The sequence below is a fragment of the Abramis brama genome, assembly GCF_963993115.1.
Source record: "Abramis brama genome assembly, chromosome: 14".
In the NCBI taxonomy this organism is placed as follows: domain Eukaryota; kingdom Metazoa; phylum Chordata; class Actinopteri; order Cypriniformes; family Leuciscidae; genus Abramis; species Abramis brama.
The window spans coordinates 10,057,348-10,077,391 of NC_139976.1; the positions used below are offsets into that span (position 1 = coordinate 10,057,348).

Here is a 20,044-nt window from a genome sequence, read left to right on the forward strand (position 1 = left end):
CTTCATCAGCTGCCTCTCTCTTTTCCTCAGGTTCTCACAGTACGCCCTCACTGTGGGCAGGAACCAATGGCGGAGCTGTCTTTGCGTATGTCCTCCGTGTGCCATCACTGGAACGAAGGGCAGAGGATCCAGTAGTGGCTCATGCAGGTAAAAAAAACATGGTATATAAATGACATTTTAAGAGCTCTTCAACTTTGAAGTAGATGAACAGGCATATTAATCATTTAACGAACATAGATGTCTTTTAGAGTAATATTGTTGCTGATGTTTTATAAAAGTAATAAACTCTAAGGTTTTGTGTTAGTTATTTCACCACAGTTAAAGGGATGGTTCACCCAAAAATTAAAATTCTGTCATTAATTACTCACCCTCATGTCGTTACAAACCCGTAAGACTTTTGTTCATCTACGGAACACAAATGACAGTCTTTTTAATGAAATCTGAGACTCCATTGACAGCTATGCAATTACTACATTGACGCTTTAAAAAGTTCATAAAGAGATCAATGTTAAATGTGAATAAAAGCCTAAATTAAATCTGTTCATTACATAAAGCGATCGAATCTCTTCTGAAAATTTGGACTAAAACCACTCAATTCATATGGATTAGTTTTACGATCTCTTTATGAACTTTATGTTTGGAACAACATGAGGTTGAGTAATTAATGACAGAATTTTCATTTTTGGGTGAACTATCCCTTTAAGGGCGTTTTGGCACTCTACTTCACTTAACAATTCGTTTAAACTTGGTAAAATCACTGTAAAGGGTGAGTGTTTATTTTTTTTATTTTTTTTTAATCAAAGAAATTAATACTTTTATTTGGCAAGAACTACGGATGTCCCGAGCCGATCTCAAAGATCGATATCAAGGCTGATTAAGCATTTTTTAACTGATCGGTATGGGCTATCCTAAGCCCAATCAGTTATTTTACGTCTGCTGTCACGTAGGTGTCGGTATGCGCCTTCAAGAGGGTTGTTCAGCCATAACGAATCACTCGAAAGTCATTTATTTACTGTTTATTTTTTATCTGTCGTCAGACTGTCTGAGAGACGTCGTTGCCATAAAGCATTGCTATGGGTTGCGTCTTGCTTTGGACTTGACTGACAGACTGGCATTCTGACGCCGTGAGCTTCATGCTTTCTAACCTTAAATCCACTTTTGTTGCAATTATTCTGCTTATTGTACATATAAAATATAAGAAGTTTATATCAGTGCCATATTCATAATTGCGACCACCCAGTCTGTTTGCAATGTCCACCATTATAACAGATGTTATAACAAATACTAGTGTGTATAGTGTGTGTCTGTGTATATATAAAAAAAATACTCTGTAGTGATGGATATTATTTTTTTACATTTGAGCCTCTGAGAAACTCTCTATATGTCCATGTATACATTGGATACAAGTATCGGATTTGGACTAGATATCAGCAGATACTCAATATTCATTGACTCGGATCGGATCAGGGGCATAAAAATCCTGATCGGGGCATCCCTAACAAGAACTCATTTAATTGACCAAATGTGACAGTAAAAGACATTTACAGTGTTACAAAAGATTTCTATTTTAAAAAAAAACAATTGCTGCTCTTTTGAACTTTCTCTCCATCAGGATTTTTTCAATCCTGAAAAAATTATCACCGTTTCCACACAAGATTGATGATAATACAAAATGTTTCTTTAACACAAAATCAGCATATATTAGAATGATTTCTGAAGGATCATGTGACGCTGAAGGCTAATGGCTTCTGAAAGTTAAATTTTGTCATTTTAGGAATAAAGTACATTTTAAAATATATTAAAATAGAAAACAGTATATAATTGTAAAAATATTTCTTGATATTAATGTTTTTACTGTGTTTTTGATAGAATAAATTATAAAATCTCACTCACCCCAAAATTTTGAACAGTAGTGTGCACAAAACCCTGCTTGCATAAGTAGATCTTCTATAAAAAAAGTGCTTCTTCATCCCCAGCTAAAGAGATTCAGTTGATGCATCGTGCTCCAGTGGTTGGTTTGGTGGTCTTGGACGGCAAGGGCTCCCCTCTGCCCGAGCCCCTGGAGGTGGCCCATGATCTGGCACGCAGTCCTGAAATGCATGGTTCACATCATCTATTGGTTGTGTCAGAGGAGCAATTTAAGGTGAGAATTTGCACGACACAATTTATTTTTCGCCCATTGCCAACATAGATTGTGTGTCTTACCGTATTTGTGTGTGCACAGCTGTTTACCCTGCCTAAAGTGAGCAGTAAGTCAAAGCTGAAGCTGACAGCAGTTGACGGCTCCCGTGTGCGTCGTGTGGGCGTGGCTTGGTTTGGCTCTCGGACCGATGAACAGTTGGAGAGCAGCCTGGTGGTGCTGACCAATCAGGGTGAGCTACATGTCATCTCTCTGCCCTCCATCAAAATGCTGGTCCACTATCCTTGTATACGAAGAGAAGACGTCAGTGGAATCGCATCTTGTGTTTTCACCAAATATGGCCAAGGTAGGAAATGCTAACTCTTACATGCACACAGTGCATTTACTCACTTATGTAAAAGCATGAATCTACTCTGAAACTGTCTGTCTGGTCATATTTTAGGTTTCTACCTGATCTCCCCATCTGAGTTTGAGCGGTTTTCTCTCTCCACCCGCTTGGTGGTGGAACCACGCTGTCTGGTTGAGGCTCCCCTACAAATGAGGCCCAAGACGCCATCAAGTCCCGTCCACAAGGACCAGCCAGATGGAGTGCCTACTGAACACAGGTGTGTGTAGTTGTGTAATAGTTCAGAATTCATTATTCCTTTCCTGTTGTCAAAGATTAATAAGTGTTTTTATATTGATGTTTGTTTGTTCGGTGTTTCCAGAAATTTCAAAACGGAGAGTGATCGATATGGTGAGATTCAGTTTGCTTTTTCTTTTCTATTTTTTTAGATCTGTGTGAATTGTGCAAACTAAGCATCCAACCAACCCTAAAACACGCATGTTCTTAGTGCTTTGTTGAATGCTTCCCCATTATATTCCCATAAGTCACTCATACAAAAGACTTCTGTCCATGCTTGGACAATCCATAATTGATGAAACGGTGCCACATTAATTCTTGGAATTTTGCTAAAAGCTCATAAACTCATAAAAGCACCAAGCATATATACTGGTATATATACACATACATACTGGTATCATATAGTATAATACAGCCTGCTCTCAGAAATATCATAATTTTGAGTTTTGTGCATGTTATTAGACAAACTGCTACTGACCAATGATGATCAAGGATTCCATCGAAAAGTAGGAGTCGTATCGTGTGCATTGGGTCTCATTCACTAATTATTGTCTGGATTATTCGTTTTTACACGCACAGAACTTTTCACAAACAAAAAATCGACCTCATTCACAACACGTGCATATGCACATGAATTTGTTCTTAACCTCGTTCTATCCATATAAGGGCTTTCTGCACACCCTTTACCTTTCGTCATTCTCAGCATACCTCTCTCTCTCTCTCTCTCTCTCTCTCTCTCTCTCTCTCTCTCTCTCTCTCTCTCTCTCTCTCTCTCTCTCTCTCTCTCTCTCTCTCTCTCTCTCTCTCTCTCTCTCTCTCTCTCTCTCTCTCTCTCTCTCTCTCTCTCTCTCTCTCTGTATATATTTATACAATCATGAAATTTATTTATAAAGAAATATGCATACAATTTCATCTTAACATGTTTATAACACCACCCAGACTGTGATTTATGCATGCGTGTGGTTTGTTATTCTTTAATTTAAAAAAAAATGTTTTTTTGTAAGTTTAGAATAAAATTCAGAACAAAAGTTCTATAACACACGGTTAGTGAATGAGACCCATTGTTTAATTATATTTTATTAGATAATTTGCCTGTCATCAAGAGTTGTTATTGGTAACTAAAACTATTAAAAATTGTTTTTGTTCATTGAAATAAAATGTAAACATTAAATGAAAATTAGAAATGTTGCCTTGGCAAGTAACTGAAATAAATTTGTGTTGTATAAAAGTTAAAGTAAAACTTTGTTGAAGTACTAAAATTACTAAAACTGAAAAATAAATGAAATCTAAATATGTCATAAATATTTTTTTTTTAAATGACAAAAGCACAAAACAAAATGACTGACTCTTAAACTAAAATTTAAATGAAAACTCAAAATATTAAAATAAAAGCTAATTAAAAATATATAAAATATTCAAATATACATAAACAATAGTAAAACAACACTGTTGCAACAATTATGGATTGTATTTATAACTCCTCTTTAAAGCATTTGCAAGCTTTAGCCCAACTAATCAGTGTGCTTGTGTGTTCCAGAGAATTCTGCTAGACAAGTAATGGAGCATGCTTTGCTCAACGATGAGAGTGAGTACATGAGGAATCAGCAGTTAGACAGGATATTCTGAAGGAGTTTAGATGTGTAACACCTCAGAGCATTGCTGTGTATGTTTTGTGACATGCAATTGGCCTAAAACAATAATCTAAACATGCTGTATGATTAATCTTGGCCTGGTCTGTGCAGACGTGTGTGCATGATCTGTAACACTTCCATCTGCCTGCACAATAATACTGTCATATTAATATCTGTGCAAAAGATATTAGGATGATTTGTTGTTTATAAGAAAAGCTCATTTCTGAGTACTTTACAAGCAATTCCAGTGAGGATGGTGTTTGCTGGACTCGTAGTGATTTGCGGGAAAAACTTTGAGTACTTGTTTGAATCACATCTTGCTCTAACACAGGTGTGCTTCAGGAGATCCAGAAGTCCCTAGAAGGAGATCAAACGTAAGAAAGTTTAATTTAATGTAGATTCTATTACTTTATTAATATTCATTAATGCCTGTAAGGTTTGAATAATCTGCCAATTGTTTGTTTAAAGGACGTTCCTAGAGAACAATCTGAAGACTAAGCCAAAAGCAGGCAATATCCTGAGCAATGGAGGTAATTATTTTCTATTCCCAATTAGCATAAATTCTTATTCCAATAGTCATATTGTTGAGAACATTGATCATTGCTTTCCAAAGTAGGATTTTATTCTCAGTATTTGAAATGCAGATCTATATGTATGTGTGTGTTCGGTGCAGTAGTGTGTTTGGAGGTGCTCTGTGAGCTGTTCATTTAAAAATAGATCAGGTTTTCATATTGTGCATAATAATCACGATGTGCTTTGGGTTCACTTTTTCATTTTTTGAGTAATTCCAAATTTATTTGGTTTGTACAGGTCATTATAATACAATGTTAATGACATGCAAAGAAATAGGAGATAAGAGAACGTATGGAGATTTCTCTAGAATTTCAGTTGGAGACAACTTTAATACTACTACTAATAATAATAACATTATTATTATTATTATTATTATTATTATTATTATTATTATTATGTTATGTACAGGAAGGCCGGCTTATACAAACTACAGTGTGAATGCTGTAACTACAGAGGAGACTGCTTCAATAATAATAATAATAATTGTAGTAATAATAACATTATTATTATTATTATTATTAAATATGGATACATTTTCTCATCTCCTCTGTCTTTAAAAATTTGTATTTTGGTCTTCGTCTATTTTAATAATATTATTATTTATTTATTTATTTTTACTTATTTATTAATTTATTTATCATTACTAAACTATAGTGTAAAAGTAAAATGAGCTAAGACCAAATAAAGATTTAAAATTTTCATTTTTAATGTAAAATTTATAATTGTTTTATTGATGTTTACAATATTGTTAATGACATTCTACAACATAAATGTACATAAATGTACATAAATGTGTGAGGAAATCATAGTATCATATCATAATCATAGAGGAAATCATAGTTTTTATTTGTTTATTTAAATTTAAAGTGAATAAATCTTTCTAAGATTCAGTTTGTCAGATAAAATGTCCTTAGCATGACAGGTGTAATTGATCCTTCATCTGTGTTAAGAAACCAATATTATTATATAACTTTTGAGCTTTACGTTCATTGCACTTCTTTGCTCTCTGCTGCGTCCACAGACTGAGCCTTTATTTCCCGTGCCTGAACGATTCTGGATCCGCTCTTCACTCCAGACTTGCTTACGATCTGAACACTACTGCTAGTACCACTACTGAACCATGAGAAAGCCTTGCCCTGGAGAGAGGAACCTCCCACTCAAGAGCTTCTACACCCAGGGAGACGACAGAGAGAAGAGTGCGAGGGACCACCACCTGTGCCTGCTAAGACCAATCACTGTATCTCCACTGAATCCATTACATGCTGAATGACCACCTTCACACCACCAGCGTCTACCTGTGCAGCAACCTGAGCAAATGCAATGGCATTTGAAAGACTGACAATTTTGTTTTTTAACTTAATTTTAAATGCATGACTTTTCTTTTATACCAAATTAAGGACCTCAGAATTTGCATAGATGGTGTATAATACCTGGGTGAAGATGCCATTAGCTGTTGCTGACGAATTAGGGTAGGACGACAAGGCAATGTTAGCACTAGATGCTATAACACCGTTGCAATTACACCCCATACACATTTAAAACCCTACTGTATTCCAAAAGTAGTGTTGCCTTTCCCCCGTCCACACCAATGAGAACAGTGGGTAGATAAAAGTTCTTATAGGTACTTGTACACTACTGTGTAGTACATATGCTGTAGTTTCTAGGGTGTACAGCTTTCTGAGGGGCTAGGTTTTTAATTTCTTTTTTTTAATGTAAAACTTTTTTGTTATGCCAATAATGAATGATGTAATTTAGGAATGTAATTTTAAAATATTGTAGTCAAATGTTTTAATATATGTGTATATGAAAATCCGTACCTGTTTTGACGGTGGGTTCCTTTTACGGAGGGCTGTATTTTCTGATCTGAGGAAATATTTTGGTACTGTCTCCTGAAATGCGATTAGCGTTTTCTTTGGGGGGGGTCTAGAATATATTTTTGTAGAAACATGATTATGTATGAGAACACTAATTATTATTCTTTGTAACTTCACACTACAGTCTTCTCAGTAAAGATTTTTCACACAAACTACTGTCTTTTTCATCATTTTTGATGAGTTTTCTCATTCTGTCTGAGTTTGTTTAATTCAGGCAAGTCCAATAAGAGGTTATTAAATATATAAATGCAGTAGATATTCAGGCAGAACATTTTGCTCTATCTTTTTTAAATACAAAGAATCTAAAACATGAATTTTGTTCAAGTTCGCTAGTCTAATTTTAAATACTACAATTAGACTCGGAGCAAAATTGGTTTGTTAACTCCATATCCCTCTTCTAAGTGAACTCTAACTTTGCATCTGTGTAGTCATCTATGGCTCTTATAAGGTGGTTTTAGCTTTTGAAAACATTTGAAAAGAAATGTCCCTTTGGTCTGTTCAGCTGTCATACACACTCGGCCAAGAGTTTTGATCATTTATTATTGAGAGATGCTTTGTTCCCTAATCGCAGTAGCTCAAATGTTTACCTGATATTGGACACCGTCTCTTAAAGAATCCTGGAGAATAGCTGTTTACGATGTTGTGCACACAGCGCAAGCAAGTTATATAAAGTAGAAGTTAATATATTATATTAGTATGGTCAAGTAGTAGCTTCTGAATAAAAATGAGATTCAAATAATTAAAAACAACTAATAACATAATATTTGTATATATTTCCCTATTATGGCAATAAAATTATTAACAAAGAACAAATTTGATTTACGAACAGGACAACAACAAAAAAGACTAATTTATAAAATGTACTTAATCTACACAGATGCAATATTTAATATTTACTCTCTTTGATGTAAAACTTTTTTCAATATTTATTTTTTATCCTGATACATAGGTTGTTGTTTGTTTGTGTACCTAGTATTCGCTACATTATTCATTTGTTGCCAAATGTCCCCACAAGGATAGTTATGTCAGTAAATTATGACCTTATGTAAAAAAAAAAAAGAAAAAAAAAAGTGGTCCCCATGAGGAAAACTTCTTATAAATCATACTAAATCAAGTGTTTTGAAAATCTGAAAGTGCAGAAAGTTTTCTGTAATTGGTAGGTTTAGAGGTAAGGTTAGTGTAGGATATAGTTTGTACAGTATAAAAATCATTACGTCTATGGGTGTGTGTGTGTTTTGTCTTTTTTATCCTAGATTCCAATCTAGATCTTGATGGCGAAAGAAAACTTATCTGAAAAGAAGATAATAACTTATCTGAAAACAGACTTATCTGAAAAGTTTGTGACGGAATGTCTTCTGGAATTTCTTTGTAAATGTGTGAGCATCTGTTAGTATCTTTCTCTTGCTCTCTCATGTGTCAACACCTTTTGTCACCCTTGCAGTGAAGCCTCTCACCTTTCCACCGTCTGTTCAGCAGCTGCCGATATGAATGGGCATAACTGTATGGTGTGCCGTCAAATATAAATTATTCACTACAGCCCTTGAAAGTTTGTGCGTACCTGTGTGTGTGTGTGTGTGTGTGTGTGTGTGTGTGTGTGTGTGTGTGTGTGTGTGTGTTTGTCCGAGAGACTGTGTTGGTGTTTGAGTTAGTCACAGAATCAATCCATGGAGTGTTCGGGACTAGCAGAAATACTCACCAGACCCCCTCAGTGCCACATATTTACCTAAGAAGACAGGTAAGTCATTCGGTAGTACAGAGATGAATGCCTGTAGTAAGTTTTTTGTTTGTTCTGGTTGTTAATGGTCATTTGATTTAAGAATCAATGGCCATTTCTAATTTTATGTTGGAATTTCTTCTAAAAAAGAAATTGTAATTGAGTGCTTGGAAGTATCTTGTTAAACTGTCTTTATCTGTCTATATCTAATCCAATTGGCATTATTGAGAGTGAAGAGCTAAATGTCTGAAACCCAGTCCTAATGGTGACCATTAGGTCAGGTACACCTTGCACTTTAGTTGAAAGACATGACACATGATCTCCACCCATGGTAGTTAAGGTTGCTGATATGCATCAGTTTCACTAGACCTGCACAAAAGTAAAAATAAATAAATAAATAAATTGTTAAAAGGATTAGCATAATGATATTACAGTTTTGGAGTACCTTCCTGACACAGATCTTTTAATCTTTGAAAATATTTTAGTATTCTTAGGTCATTGAAGAAATGTCTTGACATTGAGGGGGAAAGTCAGAAAGAGGACCAGTGAGGTTACTTTGACCCAGAATCATGCCTCCAGCCAAATCCCCTACCAGGGCTAGAGGGAAGAAAAAAGCAGTGGCAGGAAAGACAGACAAAAAAGAATCAATTCCCCTTAAAAAAGGAGGAAAGACTGGATCTCAAATTATCTCAAATAATAATGAAATTGGGAAAGGAAAAGGTGATAAATCTGTAAAGGAAGAGATAGCTGGGAAAGGGAAGAACAAAAAAGAGAAGAAAACTGGAAAGAGTAACCAAACCGAGGCACCACCAGAGGAAGAGATAGAGACCTCTAGGCAAATAGCCAAAGCTAAAAAGCAAAATGGCAAAATCTTACCGGCTAAGGTTACCAATGGCAATATGGTAAGAGGGAGAGCTGGGAAAGCTGTCAAATCAAAACCTGACCAGAAAAAAAGTCTAGCCAAAACTCCTGCAAAAGGTACAAGGGGAGGTGCTAAAGTAGTAGATACTGAAGAGGATGAATCAGAGAGCGAGAAAGCAGAGACCTCAGAGCAAGAGAGTGATGAAGAAGGTAAGGATGACAAGAAGGAGGGGTCAGATTGCATCGAGGACACTGATGAGACAGACGCAGGTGTATTAAGTGGTGAAGAAGAGCTGTCAGATGTAGACAAAAAAACAGAAAAGGAAGAAGAAGAAGAAGAGAAGAAAAGTGTGAGCGAGGACAACTCTGACGTGCCTACTGAAAGTAAAATCATAGAACCTGAGAAGGAACTAGAAGAAATAGACTCTGAGGAGGCACTGAGTGATACAGGGCAAGAGAGCACACAGGGAGAGACGGCACGATCATCAACAAAACCAGGACCACTAAATCTGACAGTCCACCTCCAGGGGCAGAAAAAGATGTTAAAATCCAAGATACTACAAAAGAAGGGGCCTTCTAGAGGAGAGGACCCTAAAGAAGGTCCTGTGTCTTCAAAAGGAGTCAAAATTAAAGGAATGGCTCTCTCCAAAGTTGGCACCACTAAAGGTAAGTCTCAAATTCTACAGTTGGCAAGTAAAACAAAGGCAATTGCCAAGACAGAGGAAGCAGATCAACAGGAAGAAAGCCCAACAAAAGGCCCAAAAGGATTGTTGAACAGACAATCTCGTGGGCTATTTTCAATGAAAGGCAAAGGGAAAGATGATAAAAGCAAGAACGCCCAAGAGGAAACTTCAAAAGACACTGTAGACGTTGTTGAAGAACCAAAACAAGATGCATGTGAGAAAATAGTGCCAGATGCAGCTGAGCCTGAAGACGAAATGTCCTCAAAGTCAACAGAGCGTTTATTGGCCCGGAAAAGAGGCATGACGACATTGCGGCGTGTCTCAGGATGGATTCAAAAGAAGATGCCAAAGAGCACTCACGTTCGAAGAAAGATATCGGCAGTCACCCAAGCAATTGGGGTCTCAAAATGGCTCTCTGCTTTGGTATTAAAGAAGAGAAGTAGTAGTACCAAGTCAAAGAAGAGTCTTATCCGACACAAGATGGTTATGAAAATGGCAGGTGGTGGAAAATCAAAAAAGGAAGTATCATCCTCAAAGGATTCCAAGACAGATGAGGGTGCTACGGCTGATCCCCAGGGTGATTCTTTTGATGAGCCTTGTTCATCTCCACAAGACGTAGAGGAAAAGGCCAACTCAGGAGATGCCAAATATGCAATTGTGTTCCCAAGGATGAACAAAATTGACAAGGCAAAGGAAGCCACCAGTCCATCTACTAGCACCAGCACAGGCGATGGAGGCATCACAGAGCGTAAACCACCAAAGCCTGGTGCTCGACTGGTTCTTCCAGTCAAGCCAGACCTTAGCCTACTAAGGTCCATCAAGAAAACTACTCAGGAGAGTGAAAGTGATAAGAATAGCAGTCCAAACTCTCGAGTGACTGAGGGACAGCCAGAGGTCAAAGCAGACAACAAAGAGCCAATATTAGGGATCAATGGTGGTATAAGTATATTACAAGCCGCCAAGGGAAAACTTGGGGGATCGCAAGTAAACATCACCAAGTTGTCTATGTCAAAACCTTTGATTAAAGGTGTAAGTACGGGACAGAGCAAAGAAGTGGAGAGGAATATAAGGAAGGCAGATATATCAGCAGAATCCGAGACAAGGAGGAATGGAGTGACGCAACCTTCTTATGAGGAAGATGCAGACCGAGAGGTGGCGGAGCTGATGGGTGAGGGTCTTTTGCCCTCCGCTATGGAGCTACACTGGGCTCAGACTCAACAGATGTGTGGTGATCCTCAAGACTGGCTGCGTTCAGAGAACCTCCTGCCCCATCAAACAGTGGAGAAGCTCACTAAATGGACAGTGTATCAAGATGATGAACATGCTCACGTCATTCCAGTCCATAATGACAAAGGCCCATGGGAATCCGAAGATCCGACCCAAAAAATGCTAGAGGAGAGACTTAACAGCACACAGGTACTATATTTGCAAAATAATTTACATAATTCTTGGTGTTGAACTCATTTGTAATTGCAAATAACCTCTGTGTGTATTTGGGATGTTATAAGGGATGCAGTGATATCTACAAGTTTATTGTTTGAATCAGAGAAGATGTCAGCTGGGAAAGAGTGTGGGTGTTATCCACATGTCTGCCCACTGGGGGCTCTCAATGACAGATCTGCTCTGCTTCCTTTAACTTTGTGCCTCAGGTAATGATGCCAGGAAGCAGCCAAGCTGTGGAGGTGGATGAGGTGGAAGATTTGGCACAGCTGGAGTGAGTCAATCATCTGATGCACATTTCCTCATGTAAACTGTCTAGGAAACAAAAGGCACAGCAGTAAAGAGTGAATTATATGAACAAAACATTAATTTGCATATCAAATGACATGTTGAGTTTGTTTGAATTGTTTTAAAACATGAAAACTTTTTCCAGAGAGGTGTGTGAGAGTTCTGTTCTGCTGAATCTCAAGAAGCGATTTCATCGGGATTCCATTTATGTATGCATTACCTTTTCTATACGATTGAATATGCTCTTCTTTCTAAAATTCAACTTTATTAAAACATTTTATGAAACCAACAGACATATATTGGCAATATGCTTCTGTCCATCAACCCCTTCAAGCTTCTCAGCATCTACACTGAGGATCTGAGACAGCAGTACCAGGGTAAAGAGAAGCACAATAATGCTCCGTGAGTGCTTTCACTATGAGGACTCAAGAATTGCTTGGCTATAGATATCTTCTTTTTTTTTTTTTTTTTTTTGCCATATTAGCAGTAGGCAAATTATGTTTTTCTTTTTCTTTTATAAGAGATTAGCAATGAAGTTGAAAGATTGATTTTCACTGTCCCTGCAGTCATATATATGCCATAGCAGATGCTGCCTTTTGCCAATCTCAGAATACCACCCAGGAGCACTGCATCATCATAAGGTGAGGAGGATTATGGGTATGATTCATATGCATGTACATTTACATTTTTACATGCATATACATACATACACAAACATATGCATATACATACACATAGACACATACATAGCAATTTACACTTATAATGACCAGCTGACTGTACATTATCAATTACACATTTGCATATTCCTATATTATACATTTTAATGAATGTGAATGTCTCAACAGTGGGCAAAGTGGATCAGGCAAGACAGAGGCTGCCAAGCTCATTGTCCACTACCTGAGTTCCATGTATCAAGGCAGAAACGATAAATTACGCCAGGTAAAGCAATTTTTTATTCCATATGAATAAGTTTAGCAATAATAAGATAGAAAACTCAAAGAACAAAGAAATATCTTCCTCTCATCAGCCAATGGATGTTTTGCCCATTCTTGAGAGCTTTGGTAATGCCAAGACTATACTGAATAACAACTCTAGCCGATTTGGAAAGTACATACACATCCACATATGCCAGTAAGTGTACTGCATGTTGTTGGCCTGATTTAAGTGGCAGTGAGCATGAGCATGATATGATCTTCATTTATTTTTTCAGTGGTGTTGTTGTCGGGACATCTTTGTCAAAATATCTCCTTGAAAAATCACGAATTGTCTTCCAGGTTAGATGTTTATTCATTAGCTTGCACTTTAGGACATCGGAAATAATTGAATTGACTGGAACTGTGTTCCTTTAGGCTAAGGAGGAGAGAAACTACCATGTGTTTTATGAGCTGTTGGCTGGGATGAATGAGTGGGACAAGCAGGATATTTACCTTCAAGGAGCTGAAACATACTTCTACCTCAACCAGGTAAAAGAAAAGTCCATGAATAGACCATTTCTTTGTGATTTTTTTCCTAATATTTCTAAATATTCCTGTTTTGAATGCTTTTTTAAGGGCAGGGCTTGTGAGCTACAAGGGAAGCATGACAAGCAAGACTTCCTGCTCTTGGTCCACTGCTTGGAGACAATTGGTTTACATGCAGATCAACTAGCAACCATTTGGGGCATTCTGTCATCAATCCTGCAGCTGGGCAACATTTGCTTTAGCTCCTATGAGGTGTGGTTGCCCTTTCATGGACAATTTTAGGATGTTGGACCCTTTAAAATATGTATACGATAAGCTGTGTGTGAGTGTGTTTGTCTTTTCACAAAATTAGAGTGAATCGTTTGAGGTCGCCCGTATTTTTAGTGAAGCTGAGGCTCGGAGAGTGGGAAACCTCTTGCAGGTGTCCGCAGAGGCCTTACAGACAGTCATCACACACCGGGTGACTGTAAGCAACTCACGCACACTCTTATCCAAATACACATTTTTTTCTTCTCATGCCCTCAGACTTAAAAGAATATTTTGGGTTTCGTACAAGTTAAGCTCAGTTGACAGCATTTGTGGCATAATGTATAATACCACAACAATTAATTTCCACTCGTCTCTTCTATTCTTTAAATAAAAGCAAAAAAATATAGGTTACAGTGAATGGGGCCAATCTGTAAACATTTACTTCGTAATAAAATGCTCCTTGTGTCAATAATATAGTAAAATGCAGCATTTTTTTTAGCATTTTTTTTTTAGCATAATCTTTCAAAAACGTTAATCTTATCCAACCTCAAACTTTTGAACGGTAGAGTAAGTGCTTTTATAAAATCATAAGCCTCAGATTTCCTTCACAACATATTTTCAACCTACTAGAACATTCCTTCAACACAATAGAAATATGTCCTAATTTGTTTCCGCAGGAAACAACTTATGATAGGATCTACTGCCCTCTATCTGTGGAAAGTGCCATTGAATCCAGGTTAGAAGATTAAATGTTATTGAAATTATTAAATTACATCATGTAGTCGAGGAATATTTACAGATTGCTATTGATTCAGAGATGCCATTGCCAAGACGCTGTATTCTGTGCTGTTTGACTGGATTCTTGAACGCATCAATGACTGGTTGATCCCCACAGAGATGGACAGCACCGTCGGCATTGTGGATATATACGGCTTTGAGGTATCCTGTCCCTTGTTATGACCTGGCTTTTTTTTTTTTTTTTTTTTTTACATTTATAGCTGAAGCATTTGTGCATAGTGGCACTGAATTCCCACCTGTTAAGCCTTTTAAATAAATATAGTAAGCCTATGAAGTCTGTGGGAGAGCACTAAACAAATGTGTATTACAGGACTTGAGTGTGAACAGTTTTGAGCAGCTGTGCATAAACTTTGCCAACGAGCAGCTGCAACAGTTTGTGAACAAAGCCCTGGTGGCCCAAGAGCAGGTCAGTTTGTCCTCAGCAATCATATTGACCATTTTTATTCACGCTTTTTTCTCCAACTTTAGAGACCAAGTATGAAAATATAAATACCCTGAGGAGATTCTGAACCTTGAAGGGAACAAGTTTTAAAGGGATAGTTCACCCAAAAGGGAAAAATCTGTCATCATTAACTCACCCTCAAGTTTTTCCAAACCTGTATAAGTTTCTTTCTTCTGTTGAACACAAAAGACGACATTTTAAAGAATGTTGGTAACCAGAGTAGACTTTAGCCACTGACTTCCATTGTATTTTTTTCCTACTATGGAAGTTAATGGCTACCGTCAACTGTTTGATTACAACATTCTTTCAAATATCTTATTTTGTGTGCATCAGAAGAAAGAAACTCATACAGTTTTGGAACAACTTGAGGGTGAGTCAGTTATTTTTTGGGTCAACTATCCCTTTAATATGTATAAATTAATTTAAATATACCCTAAATATGGCTTGCCAGATAAGAATGGAAATCATGAATACTTGAGGGGACTGAACAAAATAAAACAGCTGGTTTGCTGGGTGTGTTTGTGTTAGGAGGAATACAGTGCAGAACAGATCCAGTGGTATCCAATAGTTCTGGAAGACTCTAATGGCTGTCTGGATCTGATCTCAGCACGGCCATATGGTATTCTTCGCATCCTGGATGACCAGACTTGCCTTCCTCAAGTAACTTCACATTTCAGCTTCAAGCCAGAGACATTTCAGTCAATATACTTTTGAACTCTTATACTACAGCTCAGTGACGGAATTACTTACTGGTATATGTGTCTAATGTGTTTTAAATATCATAAAATTTGAATTGTCACCAAAACGACTCATTGTTGATTCAAATGCAAATGAATTTTATACTACAATGGATTTATGGGCCATCTTTGTCCACTGTTCTCTTTTCTTTGGCTCTCTCTCCCTCTTTTTTTGTCACAGGCTACAGACCACACATTCTTACAAAAATGTCACTATCACCATGGCAACAGTCCCTACTACACCAAGCCCAAAATTCCTCTGCCAGTGTTCACAATATATCACTATGCCGGAGCTGTCACGTACCAGGCAAGCCTGATCTGAGCATTCACAAAATGTTGTATTCATGCCATGTGATTGTCCTGATAATTCCACGTAAGAATCGCTAATTTTGTTTTTCCACACCAGGTGCACAACTTTCTAAATAAAAATCATGACCAGTTTCGGCCTGAAGTATTAGAGCTTTTTGCCCGCAGTCGTTCACAGGTAAATTCATCTCATTTGTGTTCATGGAAGCTCACTTCACACCGTCCTCAGTGATTTGTGATGTGTCAAGATTGCAAGAAACACAGTAATATGTCCACTATTATATATTCATGAGACTGTCAACACATCCAGACAAAACAAAAGAGTTAGCAACAACTGATATCATTTATGCAAACTTTAGGTCTCATTAAGTTTTAAAGGACTAATGTTTGGTAACAAAAACCTGTAACAGGTAATAGGAGTGTGTTTTCTTGTCTGTGCAGATGGTGTCAGGTCTCTTCCGGAAGGTTCAGGAGCGTCATGTCCAACAGAAAGAGCTGGGAAGAGCAAGAGGTTACAGAAATCAGATGACAACCATAGCTGCTCACTTCCAGCAGTCACTTCTAGAGCTCACCACTCGTTTGGAGAGGTCGGCAATAGTCACAATTATTTATTCTGCAATATTTTGTATGAATGGACTGCTGTATTTGTTGTACACAGGACATTTGGTATTGCCATTCAGTTATGTAGTGGTCCATTGTGAGAATACAGTACAGATGATTGATTCTGTCTATTTATTCTTTCTGGGTTTTTTAAGGTGTAAAACTACATTCATACGATGCTTTAAGCCCAACTATGTTAAGGTAATTTAAGCTGACAAAATACACGTCATTCTGTGTATCAGTTTATCAAGCACAACTGTATTGGTGGACCTCGGTTTGATGTTTTTGTGTGGTTTCAGCTTCCAGGGATATTTGATGTAGACTACATAGCCACACAGCTGAGGCATGGAGGGATACTGGAGACCATTCACATACGAAAAGAAGGATTTCCGATTCGCATCCCCTTTGCTCTGTTCATGGAGAGGTAGCACACTATGATGACATTAAAATACATTATTAGTGGTCTATCAGTCAACATCACCATCTTTGTTTGCATGAGACATAATGATAACTTATATTGTGTAAGTTATTGAGTAGAGGACTGTTATCACTTTTAGAAATGATTCAACTAGGTATCCAAAACAGCCTAATCATCTAGCAGCCACACAGCAACATAATAAAATCACCCAGAACACCTTAGCAACAGCATATCAATGCCCTAGCAACCACTTAGAACACCCATGCAGTGAGTATTAATATATATATTTAAAAAAAACTTTCCAATAATATTAGCTTATTCTGTGAATTATGTATACAAGATTTTAGCAGTCATGAAAAACCTACAAATATTTTAAAAGTTTTTTATGTTTGTTTTTTAATGTGTGTGTGTATATAAAAAACTGTTTCTATTTAAATATATTGTAATATGTAATTTATTTCTGTGATTTTTTAGCCGCTACATTTTTTAAGTAATCGGAATTTATAAAATATTAAAAATCATGGAAAATTACTATAGTGAATATATATAAATATTTATAATATATTATACTGTTTTATGTAATTATTTTTAAGTAGTTGTGTTCTGCTTTATAATATTATACACTAACATATAAAGATACAGCTGAAAAATAGAAACATCATAGAACTTCATATTTTATTGGTCAAAACGTGTGGGAACCCTGAGTGCAGATACATTAGAAAATAGGCAAAACTATGCCTTGTCTTCCACATAATTTCCTCCATTTTTATGGGTCCATTTTCTAGCACCGTCTCTTTGTCTAATTTCAGGTATGGTGTGTTATTAGCCCAGAGACCAGAAAACCAGTCTTGTGAAGAGCAAGTAGTGACTTTACTGGAGACTGTAGGAGCAGAGGAAGGCCAGTACCAGCTTGGACTCACTAAGGTACAGTAACATAACTCTTTCCCTCAGCCTGGGTTATTCTGACTCTGACTATCATAACACTAAAGATCCCACCCTCAAATTATTCCCCTTAATGTGAACACACACAGGTGTTTATGAAGGAGACTCTGTTCCAGCGGGTGGAGGAAAAATGGAGTAGCACCCAAACATGGGCAGCGGTCACCATCCAGAGGAACATTCGTGGCTTCATCTGCCGAAGAAACTTCCGTTTCTTTAAACAAAAGGCTATCGTCCTCCAGTCCCACATCAGGGGCCACCAAGCCCGGTATGTGCAGAGATTTCATATTTGATCAGCTTTAAGAGCATGATAAAATAAAAGTGAATCTGTCACTGAATGTGAAACAATGGCATCCTCTTTCTGTGACAGGAAGTACTACAAGAAACTGAAACAGTCCTTCACTCAGTTCTGGGCAGCTATGATGATCACCAGAAACACCATTAAGAGACGTCATTGGAGAGTGAGAGCTTTTATCTTTCCCTCTATCTATCTGTAGCTCTTTCTATTCTTCGACCTGTGTGTATATGGCTTCTTCTTTGCTTAATTTGCACACATACAAATACACACGCTTCACTATTTCAGCTGTTTACCTATGTGGCCATAGCTAGGCAATAACCAAAACCACTTATTAAAATATGACAGCTAATACGATACGGTAAATATTCGCCTTACTGTCCCATTCAAAAGAATGAATTGTTATATCAATCAATTAATTAATTAATGCCTTTATATGCTTTATATTTTCTCATCTAATGCAATGACAGTCAAATACATTTCTAAGTTAGTCATAAGTGTCTCATTGATTACTGCTTCTGGGCTTATGCCTGTCATACATTACATGTGAGGTCAGGGTGTGAACTCATGAGTAATAATTGAGTATTATATGTTTTAATCTTTGGAAGGACTTTGAACCCGTTTGTATGCTGAGTGAATTTATGAGATGATGAAATGGCACACATAGTTTTCTATTGCACAACCTCTATAGGAAAATAATTCAAATATAAATTAAAATTGTTTTATTTATTTACTTATTTGTATTCATGAAACAAAACATATATACATAACATTACAACTTCTTTCCACAGTCTTGTAAAAAATATATATAAAAAATAACCATACACAATGAAAATAAAAAAAAGAATTATCTTTATACTCTGATTCATGTAGCATGTTTGGTCTCTCTAGTGCATCGTGGGACATTTAATAGTGTTTACAATTGTAACAAATGTCACAGTTAGATGACGTGAGCTCCACCCGCATACCTGCCCTTTTATCTTTGATCCCAGATTGTCTCTCTACTTTTCCCGTACTTTCTTTTTCTCATTTCTGCCAAGACCCACCTAAGCGGCACTTCTTTTCTGTTTGGATTTCAAACAATTTCACAAGTGAAAGAGCACTTTACATGGGGACTGCTACGTTTGTTTTAATATCGCCCTAGGTAGGTAGTGTTTAATATTTATCCATATTACACATGCCAATAGCAAACAGAAAGATTAATGATACAGAGAGAATTCAGGGTGGAAAATAGAGATTACATCAGTAATGTACATGTAAGACTTTAAGATTTGTTTGATGGGATCTAAAATGTACTTTCAAATCTTTTAAATGTATGTCTGAATATGTTCAGTTTTTTTTTTTTTTTTTGCTGTACTTCAAAAATGTTAGATTTACCTATCCATTCTTTATTATTACAAACTATTATTTTCTTACTCAGCATTTTTGTTTTGTTTTCAAGTACAAATATCTAAACATTCTTAAATCAACATTCATTTACTTGAGAAGCAAAATGACTTCTGATATTAAGTCTTGTTTTCTGAAAAACAAAATCACAATTAAGTGAGTCTATTCTTAAAAGAGAAGAAAAATATCTGCCAGGGGGGTCAGAAAAGTCAGCTTAATATTCAAAGGGAAAACAAGGTTATTTTTCTGACCACATTGGCAGATATTTTGTCTTGTTTTAAACATAAACTCAATTAAGTTTTAATTCATACTTAATCTCTTAAGTTAATTTGCTTCTCAAGGACAGTGTTAATGTATCTTGACTAAGAATGTTTAAAGATTTGTGCTGGAAAACAAGACAAAAATCCTGAGGATGCCGTCTACTGTTTTCAATATTGTAGAATAATAGTAAAGTTATTAAAACTATTAAACAACACAAATGGAAGTAATGTCAAAATATTTTGAGGTTTCTCAAATTCTAGATGATAGCCCTCCACACTTTCTCAGTCTTCATCAAGTACCTCATGGGTGCAAAACTGATACATT

At 36.6% G+C, this 20,044-nt stretch overlaps 2 protein-coding genes and 1 long non-coding RNA gene across 4 annotated transcripts in view; all 3 read left to right on the plus strand.

The window, feature by feature from the left end:
- llgl2 (LLGL scribble cell polarity complex component 2) overlaps positions 1–6,992 on the plus strand; it is a 29,416-nt gene extending 22,424 nt beyond the window's left edge. Inside the window, exons 18-26 of one of the 2 annotated variants that reach the window (XM_084135423.1) lie at positions 31–147; positions 1,977–2,143; positions 2,225–2,486; positions 2,583–2,745; positions 2,848–2,876; positions 4,300–4,347; positions 4,725–4,767; positions 4,862–4,923; positions 5,988–6,992. In XM_084135423.1, coding sequence (XP_083991549.1) covers positions 31–147; positions 1,977–2,143; positions 2,225–2,486; positions 2,583–2,745; positions 2,848–2,876; positions 4,300–4,347; positions 4,725–4,767; positions 4,862–4,923; positions 5,988–5,992 — 896 coding nt within the window. In that variant the 3' untranslated portion in view covers positions 5,993–6,992. The remainder of the gene's footprint in view (positions 1–30; positions 148–1,976; positions 2,144–2,224; positions 2,487–2,582; positions 2,746–2,847; positions 2,877–4,299; positions 4,348–4,724; positions 4,768–4,861; positions 4,924–5,987) is intronic. The other variant, XM_084135424.1, reaches the window with a different exon arrangement.
- LOC311096362 overlaps positions 1–20,044 on the plus strand; it is a 253,553-nt gene that overhangs the window by 62,836 nt on the left and 170,673 nt on the right. The gene's annotated exons all lie outside the window — the stretch shown is intronic.
- The window catches only part of myo15b (myosin XVB), a gene marked incomplete at its 5' end in the record, with an annotated part of 30,686 nt that continues 19,765 nt past the window's right edge, over positions 9,124–20,044 (plus strand). Inside the window, 23 exons of the mRNA XM_084135323.1 lie at positions 9,124–11,514; positions 11,748–11,812; positions 11,972–12,035; positions 12,119–12,228; positions 12,393–12,467; positions 12,675–12,768; positions 12,857–12,960; positions 13,040–13,103; positions 13,179–13,292; positions 13,380–13,541; positions 13,642–13,755; positions 14,216–14,274; positions 14,354–14,477; positions 14,647–14,742; positions 15,307–15,438; positions 15,697–15,822; positions 15,922–15,999; positions 16,263–16,408; positions 16,577–16,622; positions 16,721–16,845; positions 17,649–17,763; positions 17,871–18,046; positions 18,149–18,239. Coding sequence (XP_083991449.1) covers positions 9,124–11,514; positions 11,748–11,812; positions 11,972–12,035; positions 12,119–12,228; positions 12,393–12,467; positions 12,675–12,768; positions 12,857–12,960; positions 13,040–13,103; positions 13,179–13,292; positions 13,380–13,541; positions 13,642–13,755; positions 14,216–14,274; positions 14,354–14,477; positions 14,647–14,742; positions 15,307–15,438; positions 15,697–15,822; positions 15,922–15,999; positions 16,263–16,408; positions 16,577–16,622; positions 16,721–16,845; positions 17,649–17,763; positions 17,871–18,046; positions 18,149–18,239 — 4,671 coding nt within the window. The remainder of the gene's footprint in view (positions 11,515–11,747; positions 11,813–11,971; positions 12,036–12,118; positions 12,229–12,392; positions 12,468–12,674; positions 12,769–12,856; positions 12,961–13,039; positions 13,104–13,178; positions 13,293–13,379; positions 13,542–13,641; positions 13,756–14,215; positions 14,275–14,353; positions 14,478–14,646; positions 14,743–15,306; positions 15,439–15,696; positions 15,823–15,921; positions 16,000–16,262; positions 16,409–16,576; positions 16,623–16,720; positions 16,846–17,648; positions 17,764–17,870; positions 18,047–18,148; positions 18,240–20,044) is intronic.